General features: G+C 46.2%; 1 protein-coding gene across 4 annotated transcripts in view; it reads left to right on the forward strand.

The window, feature by feature from the left end:
• The window catches only part of LOC112266468 (rho GTPase-activating protein 6), an 84,973-nt gene extending 67,701 nt beyond the window's left edge, over nt 1–17,272 (forward strand). For 3 of the 4 annotated variants that reach the window (XM_042296982.1, XM_042296980.1, XM_042296983.1), the window contains 10 exons: nt 5,155–5,432; nt 5,566–5,761; nt 8,059–8,186; nt 9,739–9,889; nt 10,671–10,819; nt 11,692–11,871; nt 13,896–13,987; nt 14,175–14,428; nt 14,637–14,708; nt 14,796–17,272. In XM_042296982.1, coding sequence (XP_042152916.1) covers nt 5,155–5,432; nt 5,566–5,761; nt 8,059–8,186; nt 9,739–9,889; nt 10,671–10,819; nt 11,692–11,871; nt 13,896–13,987; nt 14,175–14,428; nt 14,637–14,708; nt 14,796–15,406 — 2,111 coding nt within the window. In that variant the 3' untranslated portion in view covers nt 15,407–17,272. The remainder of the gene's footprint in view (nt 1–5,154; nt 5,433–5,565; nt 5,762–8,058; nt 8,187–9,738; nt 9,890–10,670; nt 10,820–11,691; nt 11,872–13,895; nt 13,988–14,174; nt 14,429–14,636; nt 14,709–14,795) is intronic. The other variant, XM_042296981.1, reaches the window with a different exon arrangement.
• Nucleotides 17,273–20,478: the final 3,206 nt, after the last annotated feature.

Raw genomic sequence — 20,478 nt, forward strand, 5'->3', positions numbered from 1 at the left:
TGTCAGTCTCCAGCCCTACACTCTTAGAAGAAAGGGTTCCAAAAGGGTTCTTCGGCTGTTCCCATAGGAGAACCCTTTTTGGTTCCAGGTAGAACTCTTTTTGGTTCTGGGTAGAACCCTCTGTGGAAAGGGTACTACATGGAACCCATAAGCCTTTTTGCCTCAGAACCAAAAAGGGTTCTCCATTGGGGACAGCTGAAGAACCCTTTAAGGTTCTAGATAGCACCTTTTTTTAAAGTGTAGCCTCAGCCCCAGGTGAATAGCAGAGTGGCTTTGAAAACACAGACATATTTACTAGAGGAGGAGGAGGGATATTTTTAGCAAAGTGGAGCGACTCCTTGTAAGGGGACTGGGCTGAAATACAGCCACTGTGCCTGCATCACAGACGGCATATTTGGCAATGCGCTAACTACAGATCTGATGGAAGGTAACTCTCCAATAGAGATGGAGGTAAAAACCACTCCAAGTATCTTCCACATTTGCTCACAAGCTGTGGGGAACTTTCCTTGCAGTCAGTTTATTCGATGTAAACATGCATGTATTTCAGGTTCTCTTTGATGCTGGTGGGCAACAGTAGCATCAACGTCAGCTCTGCCCGTTGTACACAGTACCAGTCCAAAGTTTGGATACACCTACTCATTCAAGTTTTTTTAATAAAAAAAAAACTATTTTCTACATTGTAGAATAGTAATGAAGACATCAAAACTATGAAATAACACATGGAATTATGTAGTAACCAAAAAAGTGTTAAACAAATCAAAATATATGTTATATATAGTAGCCACCCTTTGCGTTGATGACAGCTTTGCAGACTCTTGGCATTCTCTCAACCAGCTTCACATGGAATTTCCAGCAATCCCACATATGCTGAGCCCTTGTTGACTGCTTTTCCTTCACTCTGCGGTCCAACTCATCCCAAACCATCTGTATTGGGTTGAGGTCGGGTGATTGTGGAGGCCAGGTCATCTGATGCAACACTCCATCACTGTCCTTCTTGGTTAAATAGCCCTTACACAGCCTGGAGGTGTGTTGGTTCATTGTCCTGTTGAAAAACAAACGATTGTCACACTAAGCGCAAACCAGATGGGATAGTGTATCTCTGCAGAATGCTGTGGTGACCATGCTGGTTAAGTGTGCCTTGAAATCTAAATAAATCATTGACAGTGTCACCAGCAAAGCACCCCCACACTATCACACCTCCTCCTCCATGCTTCACGGTGGGAACTACACATGCAGAGATCATCCGTTCACTTACTCTACATCTCACAAAGACACAGCGGTTGGTACCAAAAATCAAGAATTTGGACTCATCAGACCAAAAGACAGAATTCAACCGGTCTAATCCCAGCTAGCAATGAAGAATCGGCCTAGAAGTGTCCCTCTTTCGGGGGGCTTGAATTGATTGAATCAGCCCGGAATCGGGTGTCGGACTCGGCCGTCTAATGGAATTCAGCCGACTTTGCAGGCATCTTACCAGAATCCCCCAGAAGCGGCCCGATGCAATTGTGCATCGCCTCATGGGTCTCCCAGTCACGGCCGGCACGGGTCTCAAACCAGCATCTGTAGCAATGCAGTTTGCACTATGACGCAGTGTCTTAGACCTCTGCTCCACTCGGGAGGCTCCAGCCACAAAGTTTTTAATGCTAATCAATTGCCTTGCAGAAAGTATCAAAACTATACTAAAATACTACACAGGACTCTTAAAGAATGTAATTTAAATGTTAATGTCACACCCTGACCTTAGAGAGCCTTTTATTCTCTCATTTGGTTAGGTCGGGGTGTGACTAGGGTGGGTACTCTAGTTTTTGTATTTCTATGTTGGCCTGGTGTGGTTCCCAATCGTTGTCACTGAGTGGGGATCATATTTAGGCAGCCTTTTCCCACTGGGTTTTTGTGGGATCTTGTTTTTGTGTTGATGCCTGTGAGCTCTACAGAACGTCATGTTTATACTGTATTGTTTTGTTCTGTTACTTGAACTCTGTGAAGCATTTCTTTGGGCTGCTATTTCCGAGGCTGGTAACTCTAATGAACTTATACTCTGCAGCAGATGAAACTCTGGGTCTTCCTTGCCTTTGGCGGTCCTCACGAGAGCCAGTTACATCATAGTGCTTGATGGTTTTTGCAACTGCACTTGAAGAAACTTTCAAAGTTCTCAACATTTTCCGGATTGACTGACCTTCATGTCTTAAAGTAAATGGACGGTCATTTCTCTTTGCTTATTTGAGCTGTTCTTGACATAATATGGACTTGGTCTTTTACCAAATAGGGCTATCTTCTGTATACCACCGCTACCTCGTCACACCACAACTGATTGGCTCAAACGCATTAAGAAGGAAAGAAATTCCACAAATGTACTTTTAACAAGGCACACCTGTTAATCAAAAGGCATTCCAAGTGACTACCTCATGAATCTGGTTGAGAGAATGCCAAGAGTGTGCAAAGCTGTCATCAAGGCAAAATGTGGCTACTTACAGTGGGGCAAAAAAAGTATTTAGTCAGCCACCAATTCTGGGTACACTTCAACTACCAGCAACAGTGAGTGAAAACCTTGTGAAGACTTACAGAAAATGTTTGACCTCTGTCATTGACAACAAAGGGTATATAACAAAGTATTGAGATAAACTTTTGTTATTGACCAAATACTTGTTTTCCACCATCATTTGCAAATAAATTCATAGAAAATCCTACAATGTGATTTTCTGGATTTTTTTTCTCATTTTGTCTGTCATAGTTGAAGTGTACCTATGACGAAAATTACAGGCCTCTCTCATCTTTTTAAGTGGGAGAACTTGCACAATTGGTGGCTGACTAAATACTTTTTGCCCCACTGTATAACATATATTTTGATTTGTTTAACACTGTTTTGGTTACTACATGATTCCATATGTTTTATTTCATAGTTTTGATGTCGTCACTATTATTCTACAATGTAAAAAATATAAAAAATAACAAAAAACCCTTGAACGAGTAGGTGTGTCCAAACGTTTGACTGGTACTGTATGTAAATAATTCATCACAGCAGCAGTCCCATTCTCAGTTTCTCATGTCATGTAAACTCACTGTGGGAGAGGTCGGCGGTCAATGAAACATTCCCCTGAGGTACTGGGTTAGAACCATAGTGGCTGCGAACATGCAGGCTGCCAAATGCTTTGTCATTAGGGTGTGTGTGTGTATGTATTCATGTGCGAATGCATGTGTGTGTGTGTGTTTAAGTAAACATTCTCAAAGTGTGTGGTTGTAGAGAGAGTGGACTGTGTCACCTAGCATATATGGTTGTTTAGTACATGATGACTCGGTCATTCTCCCTCCCTGCTTCCCTCCCCCCTCCCCCTCTCTCTCTCACTCTCCTTACTTCCATCCCTCTTTCTCCCTCCCTCCCGCTCTCTCTCCCTGCTTCCTTCCCTCTCCCCTCTCTCCCTGCATCCCTCCCCCCATCTCTCTCTCTCCCCCTCTCTATCCCAGCTGTCCTATGTTGTCTCAAAGCTCTGGCTCAGTCTGTCACCAGAGTGGGACATGTGTGATGATGTGGCATGTGCTGTGGTCCACTGGGTTGATGTGATTCCATACGGGCCTCTGGAGCAGCATCTCTCTCAGCTGTTCAGACAACCATAGTAAATGAACTTACAGTAGGGTACACACTGCATCAAACTCACTCCTGAGAGGGATCTGTTTATAATGTAGCCTTCAACCACCAGTTTTGGAGACGCACTTGCTCTGAAGGCTGTAACGGTAGTTGATTTTAGTGCTCATTTTGAGTACGCAAACTAAAATAGCTTAGTTTCTCTCCTAGACAGAGAATGAGAACAGGCCTAGAGTAGAGCCAGATCACACGGACGCTGTTAATTGAGTTTACGAGACTGCCGTGAGCCTGTTCTAAAAATGACTTGTAGCTGGACAGGCTTTATTGTTCACTGGGATCAAAGACCACCTGGCTAATGTGCAGAGAAGTCTTAAACAGACGTACTGTTAAGAAATGGTTCCTTGTTGACTTATTTATGGGACAATATAGGCTGGATGAGACGTTTTATGAGATTTAGTTTCATCTGTTTTATTCGTAGCATGTGTAGTAATCTCTTTTTGGCGTGTTCATCGAAACACAGATGGTATCTTGTAATGTTTAATTGGTGATTTGTTTCATGTTGATAATCCTGAGCTGCGATAAACCAACTCTGTAAACAGCTATTTGTTTTTAGCTTAATCCCTTCTCTTTCTGTAGTGTCAATTACATTTCCGTTAATCCCTTCTCTTTCTGTAGTGTCAATTACATTTCAATTAATCCCTTCTCTTTCTGTAGTGTCAATTACATTTCCGTTAATCCCTTCTCTTTCTGTAGTGTCAATTACATTTCAATTAATCCCTTCTCTTTCTGTAGTGTCAATTACATTTCCGTTAATCCCTTCTCTTTCTGTAGTGTGAATTGAATTTCCGTTAATCCCTTCTCTTTCTGTAGTGTGAATTGAATTTCCGTTAATCCCTTCTCTTTCTGTAGTGTGAATTGAATTTCCGTTAATCCCTTCTCTTTCTGTTGTGTGAATTGAATTTCCTTTAATCCCTTCTCTTTCTGTAGTGTGAATTGAATTTCCGTTAATCCCTTCTCTTTCTGTAGTGTGAATTGAATTTCCTTTAACCCCTTGTCTTTCTGTAGTGTGAATTGAATTTCCGTTAACCCCTTCTCTTTCTGTTGTGTGAATTGAATTTCCTTTAACCCCTTGTCTTTCTGTAGTGTGAATTGAATTTCCGTTAACCCCTTCTCTTTCTGTAGTGTGAATTGAATTTCCGTTAAACCATTATTTGTTATGTTTTTTTCTTTCACTATTATAGCTCACGTTAAGAATGTCTCCATTTTCTCTTGTGGGCCTGTCAATGTCTCAAAGGAAATATGATCTAGTCGAATACGTGGATACGTGTGCAACAACACCTGCGTCCAAATATTCAATGAGTAATCACAGAACAATCCAAACAGTAACGATCGTAATCTAAAGATCTCAATCGTTCACGCACAAACACATTCACACAGAGGGCGGCACACATCTTTCATCCATACACGACCAAATACACACACACACACTCTCTCTCTCACTCTCTCTCTCTCGCTCTCTCTCTCTCTCCCTGAGAATATGGTATTTACATTGCTCTCTCCCCCTCCCCTTCCAGAATGCATCCCCCAGGCCTTCGGTATGGCCCTGTCCCAGGTAATCGCCAACGACCGGACCCACAGGCAGCGCCAGGACGGCCTGCGTCAGGACCCTCCGCACAGGGAGGAGCATAAGGACCCGTCGGACCTGGTGTCGTCCATCCTGCAGTTTGCCACCAAGAGGTCCACCAATAAGGAGCTGTCCAGCAGTAACTCCTCCCTCAGCTCCACCTCGGAGACAGCTAACGAGTCCACGTCGCCCAACACGCCCGAGGCTGCCCCGCGGGCGCGCAGGAGGGTGAGAGTCTCCCCCCACACGCTTACTGTACCAACTCTATGCACACACTCCAACGTTGTGCGTGTGTGTTTGTGTGTGTGTCTGTGACCTCAAGTAGACGTCAGTTTGATAATGCTCTCATTGTGGTCTGCAGGGGGGCATGTCAGTGGACTCCATCACAGACCTGGACAATAACCAATCCCGCCTGTTGGAGGCGCTGCAGCTCTCTCTGCCCGCTGAAGCGCCCAGCAAGAAGGAGAAGCACCGGGACAAGAGGCTGAGCCTGAACCCTATCTACAGACAGGTGCCTCGCCTAGTGGACAGCTGCTGCCAGCACCTGGAGAAGTATGGTACGAATGAACACAGCCCCTCTCACTGACCAGACCTGGGGCCTGTTCAGTAGGGCACAATATAACAAAAGGTTTTGCAAAGGAAAACAAAAACGAGCACAGGTAGCACCTCCCTGTTTCAAAATGTTTCCTATGTGCTGGACATGGCTCTATTCCTGTCTTCAAAATCCTGGTCTTTGTCCGGGATCACTCACCCGATCTGACCCTACAGGGTGCAGTCTGTTGGAGTTTCCAGCCCCACGTCTTTAAACTGACCTGCCCTGCCCAACCAGCCCCACATCTTTACCCCGCCCTGCACTGCCCAACCAGCCCCACATCTTTACCCCGCCCTGCACTGACAACCAGCCCCACATCTTTACCCTAACCAGCCCCACATCTTTACCCTGACCTGCCCTGCCCAACCAGCCCCACATCTTTACCCTGACCTGCCCTGCCCAACCAGCCCCACATCTTTACCCCGCCCTGCCCTGCCCAACCAGCCCCACATCTTTACCCCGCCCAACCCCTGCACTGCCCAACCAGCCCCACATCTTTACCCTGCCCTGCCCCCTGCCCAACCAGCCCCACATCTTTACCCCGCCCTGCCCTGCCCAACCAGCCCCACATCTTTCTTTACCCTGCCCTGCCCTGCCCCCCGCCCAACCAGCCCCACATCTTTACCCCGCCCTGCACTGCCCAACCAGCCCACATCTTTACCCCGCCCTGCACTGCCCAACCAGCCCCACATCTTTACCCCCCTTACCCTGCCCTGCACTGCCCAACCAGCATCTTTACCCGCCCTGCACTGCCCAACCAGCCCCACATCTGCACTGCCCAACCAGCCCCACATCTTTACCCCGCCCCTGCACTGCCCAACCAGCCCCACATCTTTACCCTGCCCTGCACTGCCCAACCAGCCCCACATCTTTACTGCCCTGCCCTGCCCAACCAGCCCCCTGCCCTGCCCTGCCCAACCAGCCCCACATCTATACCCCGCCCTGCACTGCCCAACCAGCCCCACATATTTACCCCGCCCTGCCCTGCCCAACCAGCCCCACATCTTTACCCTGCCCTGCACTGCCCAACCAGCCCCACATCTTTACCCTGCCCTGCCCAACCAGCCCCACATCTTTACCCCACCCTGCACTGCCCAACCAGCCCCACATCTTTACCCCGCCCCCCGCCCTGCACTGCCCAACCAGCCCCACATCTTTGCCCCCAGCCCCACACTGCACTGCCCAACCAGCCCCACATCTTTACCCCGCCCTGCACTGCCCAACCAGCCCCACATCTTTACCCTGCCCTGCACTGCCCAACCAGCCCCACATCTTTACCCTGCCCTGCCCTGCCCAACCAGCCCACATCATCTGCCCAACCAGCCCCCGCCCTGCACTGCCCAACCAGCACCAACCCAGCCCCACATATTTACTGCCCCCGCCCTGCCCTGCCCAACCAGCCCCACATATTTACCCTGCCCTGCACTGCCCAACCAGCCCCACATCTTTACCCTGCCCTGCCCTGCCCAACCAGCCCCCACATCTTTAATCCCGCCCTGCCCTGCCCAACCAGCCCCACACTTTGCCCAACCAGCCCCACATCTTTACCCCGCCCTGCACTGCCCAACCAGCCCCACATCTTTACCCCGCCCTGCACTGCCCAACCAGCCCCACATCTTTACCCTGCCCTGCACTGCCCAACCAGCCCCACATCTTTGCCCTGCACTGCCCAACCAGCCCCCATCTTTACACTGCCCAACCAGCCCCACATCTTTACCCTGCCCTGCCCTGCACCCTGCCCTGCACTGCCCAACCAGCCCCATCTTTACCCCTGCCCTGCCCATCATCTTTACCCTGCCCTGCACTGCCCAACCAGCCCCACATCTTTACCCCCTGCCCAACCAGCCCCACATCTTTACCCTGCCCTGCACTGCCCAACCAGCCCCACATCTTTACCCTGCCCTGCACTGCCCAACCAGCCCCACATCTTTACCTTGCCCTGCACTGCCCAACCAGCCCCACATCTTTACCTTGACCTGCACTGCCCAACCAGCCCCACATCTTTACCCTGCCCTGCACTGCCCAACCAGCCCCTGCCCTGCACTGCCCAACCAGCCCCACATCTTTACATCTTTACCCTGACCTGCACTGCCCAACCAGCCCCACATATTTACCCTGCCCTGCACTGCCCAACCAGCCCCACATCTTTACCCTGCCCTGCACTGCCCAACCAGCGCCACATCTTTGATTATTCGGCCTGAGTGTCTCTTTGACCAGTGGAGGATGACGCTCACTTATGTCCTCCGCTGTTTCTTCCTACAGGTCTTCAGACGGTGGGGATATTCCGAGTGGGGAGCTCCAAGAAGAGAGTGAGGCAGGTGAGAACCTGGGAGAGGCACTTTTTGATACTTCTCACACGTTGCTGCACAACGCTGTTGTTTCAGCTCACCGTGAGTGGGCGGCGACACCTTACAACTTAATTAATCTTATTAATAGGTGATCTTGTGGTGTTAACTTAGTTGAAGCATTGATTGTCATGAACTACACATTTTATGAATTGACTGTTCTTGTTGACTATATGGTTTCATAAGTACTTTTTTTTTTTTTACAGGGGCCCATGCTAATGACCTTATATTTCTGCATACTGTGATATAGATAGAAGCTATTAAAATTCAGATATATTAACAGAATATATTTATATTCATGCATTGGTTTTGATATTGCCGCCGCTGCGGAGAATACACATCCACTTAGCATTAGTTCAGCGTATGTTATTAAAGGAAGCAGAGCAAATTAACTTGTCTCTCGGGCTGAAGAGCCAGGCTCCTCTGTAGCCGTGGCCCTGCTCTACAAAGGGACGCAGTCGAGCCTTAATGCCATATTTGTAATTCAAGCAGGGCTTTTAGCATTCATTTCCATCCCAGGGCCTGTATTCAATTTCCATCCCAGTGCTGATCTAGGATCAGATTAGCCTTTTATATCATAATGAATCAGATTACATGGACAGGTATGTTTTGCCCAGATCGTCCAGGTGTGGTTTTACTCTCTAGTCTTATTTTGCTCGCCATAAATTTCTTTCCATCCTTTTTTTTATGTCAGTTGAACATTTGTTTTTGGTTATTGTGGCAGAAAACTCCATTCGTTTTTAGTGTTGTTCTTGGACAACGTCTTTGTTTAAAGGAGATTTGAGTGTTTTCTGAGTTGTGTTCTCCGAGTTTGGACTTCTTGTGTTCTCTGTTTGCGTAGCTCATACGCAACACTCACAATGGCAGATCTTAATCTTTCATTCAAGTCAGCAAAAACAAGCACTGGTGCCAGCCGGTTTCAGTCTCAGTCTTAAATGGTGTTGTTTCCGTTCTATGGTGGGGAATTTATTTTTTATTTTCAACATCTCACCGTTTGAGGGAATACAATGCTCTCAGCGAGTTGAATCAGTTTGCTGACTGGAAAAAGAACAGACTAGATCATCGACATCACTTAAGGTTACTTAAATCTCAACCATCTCTCACTTAAGGAAGTACCTATATTGGCCGGCTACTTCCTGACAACATTTAGATCTGTAACAAAGTTTGTTTAAAAAAAAATCTAAAACACAAGCTATAATCACACTTCGATATAATGCTTAATCAAATACAATACTTGGTTATAATGCTTATCTTACTGGACAAAGTGGACCCATTTTAATCCTGAGTAATGCTAGGGGTCAGATTGTGGAGTATGTAGGTTGATACAGTATGGGAACAGAACCGGTCGGACCAGGACTACCTGTGAGAATGTTTTCACCGCCAAGGTCACACCTGGTGTGTGCATACCTGTGTATATCTGTGTATATCTGTGTGTATCTGTGTGTATCTGTGTGTCCCCGTAATGTGTGTGGAATGTATTTATGTGAATCTGTTTGAGTGTTTCTCTGAGTTCACTTTCTAACTGTAGTCGCTATAAGCAGTAAAGTACGTGGACTACACGGTATATCTCATGTTCTGTTTAACTCTGTACTCTTAGCTGAGGGAGGAGTTTGACCGGGGAGTGGATGTCCAGTTGGATGAGGAGCACAGTGTCCACGACGTGGCCGCGCTGCTCAAGGAGTTCCTCAGAGACATGCCTGACCCTCTCCTCACCAAGGAGCTCTACACTGCCTTCATAAACACCATGTGTGAGGACACATCAACTTCACTACTTATGAATACTACTCTCTGTGTGTGCAGTAGTAGACTCACTCTTTTCCCTAGGCCCAATCACCTTGGTTGGCCTCTTTCAGTAGGACACACCCCAGATTGCACTAAACCCACACTTAAGAGTGTATACTTGAGTCAATGACACACAGACATGTTGTATGCTCTGTAAATGTTGGGCTTTAGCCTACCAGAGTGCACACATTGTGCCAAATGTTGTGTATGTGATTGTCGTTGTCTACATGTATGTCTATGCATGTATATTTGACTATGTGTATGCACTGTATGTGAGAGTGTGACATATTTCTAATGATTTAGACCGAATCCTCACTCTTAACCCCTGACATCTAACCCCTGACCCCCATCCTGTTCCTCTGTAGTGCTGGACTGTGAGGAGCAGCAGAGTGCCACCCAGCTCCTGGTTGACCTGCTGCCAGCCTGTAACAGAGACACCCTGACCTCTAAACTCTAACCTCTAATCCCTGACTCCTGTCCTGTTTCTTTGTAGTGCTGGACTGTGAGGAGCAGTGGAGTGCCACCCAGCTCCTGGTTGACCTGCTGCCAGCCTGTAACAGACACCCTGACCTCTAAACTCTAACCTCTAACCCCTGACCCCTGTCCTGTTTCTTTGTAGTGCTGGACTGTGAGGAGCAGTGGAGTGCCACCCAGCTCCTGGTTGACCTGCTGCCAGCCTGTAACAGAGACACCCTGACCTCTAAACTCTAACCTCTAATCCCTGACCCCTGTCCTGTTTCTTTGTAGTGCTGGACTGTGAGGAGCAGTGGAGCGCCACCCAGCTCCTGGTTTACCTGCTGCCAGCCTGTAACAGCGACACCCTGCACCGCCTCCTGCAGTTCCTCTCTACCGTGGCCAACCACGCCCACGACAGCCAGGACAAAGACGGACAGGAGGTGAGTCGAAGACCCCCTCTGTTACCCCCACCACTCCCCATTATTCCCAAAACAACCACAAGCCCCTACCCCCTAGACTTCCCTAGAAACTAGATCTGAGAGGATTGGATAGGTGTGTAACCGGCGTCAAGCTGCCGTTTCAACAGTATAGCTTCCTCCCTCCCTGACTCGCACTGAGACTAGGTCTCTAACTCGCACCGAGACTAGGGGCACAAGCTCTCAGGAACGTGCAATCACAACATTGTCGTGTAATTGTGTCCCTCTGACGCACAGTGACTGATTTGGTCTCTTGTTCGTCATGGTAGTTGTCCAATCTGTTTAACTAGTTATTTTCCTGAAGCACTCAATGAAAATAAAAGGAAACTCAATATAGTAGTCTATGAGGTCAATATAGTAGTCTATGAGGTCAATATAGTAGTCTATTCGGTATAGTAGTCTTTGAGTCAATATAGTATTCTATGAGATCAAAATGGTATTCTATTAGTATAGTATTCTCTGAGGTCAATATAGCATTCTCTTAGGTCAATATAGTATTCTATGAGGTCAATATATTAGTCTATGAGGTCAATATAGTAATCTATGAGGTTAATATGGTATTCTATGAGGTCAATATATTGTTATATCTGGTCAAATATTTTTTTTTAAATCAGGAAGTATAATGAAAAAGGAATTGTTTTCCATGGTGTGTCTCTTTGTTAAAGACAATCAATTGCACTTGTTTTTCTAGTATGTGATTCCATGCTACTGTATGCAGGAATCACCTACAGGACACACTAAAACTGAATGCACTCCCTGTACTGTCAGTTGTTTAGATATAACTGTTTGATAAGCAGCTGGCATTATTGTTATTCCTATGTCCTCAACTCCTCCAGGTGACGGGGAACAAGATGACCTCTCTGAACCTGGCCACCATCTTTGGTCCCAACCTCCTCCACAAGCAGAAGAGTTCAGACAAGGAGTTCAGTGTGCAGAGTTCGGCCCGCGCAGAGGAGAGCACTGCTGTTATCGCTGTCCTCCAGAGGATGATCACAACCTTCCACTCCCTCTTCATGGTGTGTGGGGGTTCCTTGTGTGTGCGTGCCTGCGCACATATGTCTGTGTTTGAATAAAGATATAAACATGTGTGTGTGTGTGTGTGTGTGTGTGTGTGTGTGTGTGTGTGTGTGTGTGTGTGTGTGTGTGTGTGTGTGTGTGTGTGTGTGTGTGTGTGTGTGTGTGTGTGTGTGTGTGTGTGTGTGTGTGGATATCCTACCCACTCTCCTGTTTAGTCACTCTTTATAATACAACCTTCACTTGTATGGTAATTGGACAGGCAGGTACTGTGTTTTTACAGTAATGTATTCGTAATAGCCAGCAAACAAGCTACAATTAATTATCACTTTAGATTGGGCAGTAAGTAAGACTCCCTTGTGAGTTCATTGTATACACTACATACAGGTGAGGTGACGCAGTTGTAGAGAAGTTGCAACAACTGCATAACCTACATTGTGTAAACTCAAATCTGTTTATGTAGTTACCATGTCAAATACATGGGCTTAGCACTGACACATTTGATGATCTCTCTATGTCCTGGGTCCATATACATCCATTCAATTTCCATTACCTCTGCCTGTCCTCTTTCATCACACATCCCTCCCTCCCTCCCTCCCTCCCTCCCTCCCTCCCTCCCTCCCTCCCTCCCTCCCTCCCTCCCTCCCTCCCTCTCTCTCTCTCTCTCTCTCTCTCTCTCTCTCTCCCTCCCTCCCTCCCTCTCTCTCTCTCTCTCTCTCTCTCTCTCTCTCCCTCCCTCCCTCCCTCCCTCCCTCCCTCCCTCCCTCCCTCCCTAGCAGTGCCACTCAGTAAAATATACCTGCATCCCAAATGGCACCCTGTACCCTATATAGTGTACTACCTTTGACCAGGGCTCACAGGGAATACAGTGCCATATGGGACAGAGCCTGTGTTTAAGTTAGAGAATCTCCAGGCTTTACCAGACAATGGCTCTGTCTTATAGAATGAAAACAAAGCTCTGTGGGCCTTTGTTAGTGCTGTTAGAGCTGATCCTGGACCTGATTAAAGGCCTTAGGGCCCAGTTCAGGACCACTACAGATCACAGACATCTGAGACAGTGCCAGAGGGACTTATGGGCCAATCCCTTGCACTGATTTTTCCGACACCACCACCACCACCATTTCCCTGAACAGAAGTTGTATTCGTTGAACTTTGCATAGGTTGTTTTCCCCTCCGCTCAGATCATGGAATTCAGGGTAGTGGCGGGACAATGGAAAGAGGTCTTGTTAGGTTCTGAAATGTTATCCCTCATGTTTTTCGACTGGGCTGGGTTGTTTGCTGAAGGTCCTGACGTAAACCAATAAAGATGTTTGTAGCTCTTTAGTTGGATGTGTTTGGACTGTCGTGCTTCATTGCCAAATCACTTCTTTTATTACCCTTGTATTTTATTGCCCATTGCCCAGACACTATACATCAGGGATGGGAAACTTTGATGGGGGCAACAAAAAAATCGGGAACTCATTATGAGGGGCCGCAGTGGCTCGTGGGTCAGAGTAAATGTTATTTTTCAAGTTAATTTCCTGCAATTCCGCACATTTTGCCATGGGGCAGAGAGAAGATTTAGCAATTGTATAACTTATTTAATGTAATTCTAATCATTTTGCCATGGGGCAGAGAGACAAATGTGCAGTTTTACAGCTAATTTCCTGCAATTCTACATATTTTACCATAGGATGGAGGGAAATGTTTGCAGTTTTTAATATGATAACAGATCATCAATGGGATAATTGAGTGACTGCTGATGTACAACCAAGTTTCGAAAAAGTATTTTTGTTGGCCACCAGTTGCCCTTCCCTGCTAAACATGGATCCATAGACCGGTATTTAATAGGCTTCAATGTTATACTATGTGTTCATGTATTGATTGGCTTGTGGTCACTGAACGTGAAGATGGAAAAAGTTAGACTCACTTTCACCATGAGGTTGTCTTGGACAATAGCACCCCCTAGTGCTCCATCAACTGCCATTACATACATAAACCGTTTTTTTGTACATGTTTGGTTATGTCTGTGGTTATCTGTGTGTAGGTGCCCCCCGACCTGCAGAATGAGGTCCTAATGACTTTACTGGAGACTGATCCTGATGTGGTAGACTATCTGCTCAGGAGAAAAGCATCACAGTGAGTACATTGTTTCCACTGCACATATCACAGTCACACATTTTGAGTGCTCATGGAAAGTAGTTGCTTAGCCTGGTGTTTGTGTCTGTTGAGAGAAAATGAAGAACCCATTATCTATGGCAATATCTTTTTATTCTCTCTGCCCATCCTTTTCTCTCCCTCATCCATCCATCCCTCCACTCCACAGGAGTCCGGACGTGTTGCGATCGGAGGATCCTTTCTCCCTGAGCGAGAGGCGCTCATCCAGTGACTCCAACAAGGTCTCCAGTGGAGAGCTGTCCCCCTATGACAACAACTCCCCCATCCTGTCTGAGCACCCGGGGGAAGGGAACAGCCCAGGGTCAGAGAGGCTCTTTCATGTCCCAGAACAGTACACCCTGGTGAGTCAGGTGGCAGGACGGACACGGGACACCCATGGGTCCAATCCCTGGGTCTCAAAAGGTGAGGGGACTACTGTCCAGTCTTACTTAGCTGTGGTTGATATGATCGTGGTGGTGATAATTAAGACGATGATGATGATGATGATTGTGGTGAAGATGATGATGATGATTATAATCTTGATAATGATGATGATTATAATCTTGATGATGATGATGATGAGTATGATGGTCCCTAAACACGGTCATGTTCATTATGTCCTATATGTCAGAGGAGCATGCTAATATCTGGGGAGCCTGGCATTCCACTCTGAAACCAGGGCTGAAGGACCAGCCTTATGCAGGTAAGCTGTTGAAATGTAACAATCACATTTTTGGACTTTTACTTATCTTCGTTTTCGGACTTTTCCCATTGACATTTGTATCTCCAGGTTCCCATAGCAACATGTCAGAGGGCAGCTCACGCAGCTCCCAGGAAGGACTTGACTGTCTCCAAGGCGATGCCAGGCAGGTGGTACGACAGACACAGACCTCGCTGGGCGTGGCTGAGTGCAGGCCCCACCCCCCTGTGACACGGGTCTGCAGCAGCCCTCACGGCGAGGCGGGACGGCCGCTCCTCCTGCTGAGCCTCAACCCTTTGACCCCACCCCATCCGCACCTCGACAGCCAATCAGCAGCCAGCAGCGCAGAGGACCTCCCCCAGGGCATTAGACACCAGGCTATTCCCAGCCCTAACTCTGGCCACTCGGGTCCCGCCCTCTCAGGGCGTCCTCCCCCTCCCCCGTACAGCGGCTCGTCCTCCAGGCTCTCCCCTGCTGCCTCTAAACCAGCCCAGCCTGTCTCCCACTCCCCCGCAGCACCCCTTCACCAGCACCCCCTGCAGGGTGGGGGGCCAACGGTGCCACAGAACTCAGCCTCCCCCACCACTTACAGCATGGTACCCATGAGCCAGGAGTGGCAGGACTGGCAGAGGGACAGATGGCAGATCTGGCAACTCCTGTCCTCGGAAAACGCAGACACACTCCCAGAGACACTGGTGTAAGCTGGACCATCGGACCGTGGGGTAGTGTTAGCCATCCCTCCCTCCATCCCTCCCCTCCGTCCTTCCCCCCAAACATGGACGCCATGGGGTTGTTTACATGTGCAGCTGCTGCCTAACTACGGACTTGGTACGGAGTCACAAGTGTTTCCTGTTTGCTATGTATAGATCCGCGATTGATGTTGTATCCTGGGGACCCCTTTGCTTGTTATTAAATACTCTCTCTGAGCTGTTTGAGAGGATCAAAACTAACTGTCAGCAAGACATACCTCAAACGTCAAGTTTATCAATTTGATTCACAGTTATTACTGCATGTCCACATTTCGATAAGGCCCCAGTTTAAATGGAACTGAATGTAATATGTAGAGGTGACTTTTGAAGACAGGAAAGTTTAACATTTATGGCAACAATTGATAAAAGCTACAGTCAATTTACATGACCAATCCTACCCTTATATATTTACTGAAGTCATCACATATATTAGTGATCGCTGCTAATTATTCAGAGAGTATTTACTTGCTGATAATATATCCCGGTAAGTATCGTACGAGTTTGTATGAACAGAGTTTTATTCAATGTCAGTCACCAAGTAACAGAGCCCACAATACAGTTTTTGCAACAGTTTGTATATAAGCATTCTAATGCATTTTAGGTCGGCCTAGCTAAAAAAAATTTTTACAGGCTGTCTAAATGTTTGTGTTGTGTGGTTTTAACACGGTTTAAAAAGATAACGTCTGTCAAAGCTTTTACTGAACAAAGTTGGGTTCTAAAAGAAAACTATTATTGCGATCAGTACAGTAATGTGCCACGTGCCAAAGTTCCTTTCCTCTCTCTTTTCATCAAATGTTTTTTGGCCGTCTATAAACTCTCATCTGCTTTCTCTCATTCCGTAGTTAACATTGTTCTTTTAGCTATTGGATTTCACTTCACCATGGTTGCTACAGCATGGCTTATCGTACAAGGTCAAATCAACATGATTCATTCCAGTGATCTCCCTCATTCCATTAGGTGGTTGATGTCAAGGTTAATGGCTGCATAGGAGTATTTTTGGAAGCAGATTAAAAAGACAAGTTCATTGCTGGCCTGACAGGTTCATTACTTTACCTCTCACTGTATTTGCCTGATTGATATGGGATTTCAACTAGATATTTGCACTTACTCTACTGTGGACGCTGGGAATTGCCCAATTTTTTGGGGATTCTTCCTTTTCAACAACAAAACAAACACGTCTCTTGCTTTTGTCATTACGTGCACTGTCTGCCTCTATAACTTACCTTTTTGCTCCCAAATACATTAGTAGTCTCCAATCATTTCCCAGTTTTGTGGATATTTGCTGGCAAATATTGCATACTTTCCAAATGGCAGTTTGGGTGGTTATGTTTGTTTCAATCCGTCCACATGTCAGAGGAATTTGATGTGTGATAGACATTGGAATTATTTACAAGGATTCACACATTTCTACATGTCTTTGCAGAGTCCCACAAAATGACAGTACTTGTTTCGAAAACGTGTCCCATCTTTACTTCTATAAAAAAAAAGCTTTCAACAGCTTGTGTTTCTAAGCCCTATTCTGAATGTCTGTGTGTTTGGAGTCAAGTATGCCATAGATCCATGCTCTTTGAAAATGATTTGATACCCCACATTGCTTTGTGGTTGTCAATGATTTTTTTGTAGCATGTCATCCAAGATTATTTTTTTTCTTAATAACTATCATGTCTGTTCAGTACTGTAACATATGAAATAACAATTTTTACTCCCCAAAAAAATCTACAAACACATGTATAAGGCCCGAGTTTTGACCTGATGTTAGCTTTTGTATTGTGTGTCGTCTTAAATATGCCATGGTGGAATTAAACGTGAAAGAAGGTGTTTTGTGTACTTGATTGGTTAACAGCTTGTGCCCTGATACACCTTTTACCAGTGGCGATGTAACCTAATGTAAAATGTTTGACGGTGTAATAACAGTTTTGAACCAAAAGAGGGGACCCTAGATCTTTTTGCTTAGTCATCTTGTCCACAGGTCATTCTATAAAGGTATCTAAATACTCCACATCATCCTTTATCACCCAACGCTCTTTTAAAACAATTTGGATATAGTTGGATATAATTCTTCACCTTGAAAGAGGAAAAATCAAAGAGAGAGAGGAGGCGAGAGGGCGGAACGAGAGAGTGTGGAAGGGAGGAGGTAAGAGTGAAGACCAATACCTCCATGTTAGAAACCTGAGATGAGAACGTTCCACGCATGGCGGCTTTAATTCCCACTGAGCTCAGGAGTCGTCCTAAATCTGTTTTATGGCGTAGAACAGAGTTGACAATTAACTTCCAGGAGATCATTACCCACATCTTAATCGGTCATGTCCTGCTAATCCCGTGTGTAAAGTACAGCCAGAGAGATGTGGTCAGAAGACACAATGATTTCCCACCGACGTCAGAGCAGCATAGAAACATGGTCGACTCTTTGATAATTTGACGATTGATTAAGCTATTCAGTAGGTCATTTTGTGCAATTACTTGCAAACCATCAACTATAAGTATTTTGAACATTTGAAAATGAATCAAATCCCCTAGCTTAAAATAGTTAAAAGGGATGTTAAGCTTTCTGTGGGAAATTGCTTCCATGAAACAAAATCATTCTGATTTATGCAATCAGACTGTATAATGATCTGAAAACGGACTTCCTCGAAGAAAGCTGACATTCAATGGTGCAGTGTCCCATGGACTGTTCAGAATCCCCTCTAGTTTGTCATCCAATCCGGCAGTCAAAGCATGTGATTCAAGTATTTCCTTTAAAGCCTGTGGTTCACCCAATCGGAATTCCAATCACTGTGTATCTGTAGACCACTGAATATTTCCCTCCTTTTTTTCCCCAGAAGGCAGCGGTAGGTCTTACCATCCTTACTCAATTTGGGCTCAATTTCCCCTTAGCCTGGTGTAAGCACAGACACAAGGAGAGAAAGGATACAAGACACAATGAATCAATTTACTTAACTATTCAGAAGACCATCGGATTTTTCTCTCTCTCAAGTTATCAATGAGTACATCTTACTGACATCAAACACTTACTAAGAGAGGGATACATTTTTCTATTAGTTCCCAGTGGATATCTTAGTCTATGGAAAGCAGTGATCATACTCTACAGGTATGGAGCGGTGTAGCTATTTGCCCTTGTCCACCTGACATTAACCATGTATTGTAATAGATTGTCAGTGTTGCAGAACAAGCAGATACAGTGGAGGCAGCTGATCACATGCAGGCCACAGTAATTCCCTCCGTCTCCGCGTTGGCTCTTGCAAAGTGGAACCATGGGGACCAGATGGTTCTGGAGCCAGACCCAAGGCTGACCTCAATCCTTAGCCGAGTGGAGGAGGAGTGGTTCTTGTTCTGAGAAGGAACACGCCCGCCAGTGGTTCTGTTCTGTCTCTGAGGTCCGACTCCGCTCTGCTACCCTGCCCACGCAACGCTGTTTCATGGAAAACACTCCTGGTAGGAGAGCGGGAGGGAAGGATGTGTGTGTGTGTGGGGGGGGGGGACTGGTAGAGAGAGGAGAGGGAGAGAGAATGGAGAGAGAGAAAGAGAGAGAGGGGGAGACCGAGGAGAGAGAGAAAACAAGTGAAAGTACGCTTCTTCAAAGAGATGAACACACACACCCCTGTGCCTTCAGGGAGAAGGTTTGACTGACTCTGTGTTCTCTCCTGAGTATTTCTCCGCCTCCAGAAGTAATGTGAACTGTTTGGTATCTATCACAACTAGAAAGGAGTTGTACAACAAAAGCTCTTTTGTGGCCAAAAACCGACAAGCCCAGTAAGATCGAAGCTCAAACAATGACTACAAACAATGGCACACAATTACTTTTCTCCTTAGAAGCTTTCCTCTGTTACTGAATGCTTGCCCATGCATTGTTTCTGTTTTATTTCAATGTTCTAGTTATTCAAAGGAGCCCACCAAAGGATACCGTGAAAAGTCGCTATGCTGCTGACTGCTTACAGAATCTGTGATATAAAAAAGACTCACTTTTTGCAATCTGCCTTAGTAACGCGAGAGCGATGGGGACTGATGCTTGACTATCCCACTGGACACAGACGTCAATTCCACGTCTTTTCCACGTTGGTTCAACGTAATTTCATTGAAGTGAAGCGGAAACGATGTTGATTCAACCAGTGGGTGCCCAATGGGATGTGAATATTAGGCCCGGTTCTTTTGTCTTCTGTCTCTTTTGGGCCCGTAGGACACGTCTGTTTTCTGGATAGCAGCTTTGTTCTGAAGAGCCTTTGCATGGACTGTGAAAACAAATATAGCCAATACAAAGCAGCTTTCTTTCTGAGCGTGATGACATGGCCTCCTAACAGAATAAGCTGACTGGCCTTTGATTTCTTGCTGCAGGGGGTTAAACAGTTGGTTGGTGTGAGCTGTGGGAGGTCAACAAACCGTTGATGTACTGGAGTGTTTAGTTCGATGGAGCATATGTGGATCTATTTTTCTACGTAATGTTTGCATGTGTTATGGTGCCCACTGCATTAATGAGCCTCTTATCCTCAATGTTTTTCTCACCATCACTGTGTGTGCATGCGTGTGAGTGTGCATGTGTTTGCATGCGTGTGAGTGTGCATGTGTTGCACAAGGAAGGGTGTTTGAGCCCAGGAGGACCTTATTAGCAAAAAGGACCAGCAGCTAGCTGTCTGTTTATTATCAAGATTTCTGACCCAATTGTCCCTTATTGTTATCACACAGTGAGAAAATGCTAAATATCATGGATTTTCGTGTTCTGTTACTGTTTTTGCCTAGGAGACCCACTAACGTTTTCCACATGAACAAAATAGCCTGCATAACGCTGTGTACCTTGGGCCAGCATTTTGATTCAACCCTGAGACAGTTGTGAATCAAGAACGCTGGAATACTTAGTAAACAATCGTCCAGATGTGTTTTACCACTGGCTCATCTGCATCATGTTTGAGGTTGTGGTGGTCGGGACAGGGAGGGACTCTGATTTGACTGGATGTCAACAGTGCCCAGAGTGGATGGGCACATCATCAGGGGGGCTGGGATGCAAGTAGGATGGAAGATGGGCGATTCAGAGC

This window comes from Oncorhynchus tshawytscha, linkage group LG14, assembly GCF_018296145.1.
Source record: "Oncorhynchus tshawytscha isolate Ot180627B linkage group LG14, Otsh_v2.0, whole genome shotgun sequence".
NCBI lineage: Eukaryota > Metazoa > Chordata > Actinopteri > Salmoniformes > Salmonidae > Oncorhynchus > Oncorhynchus tshawytscha.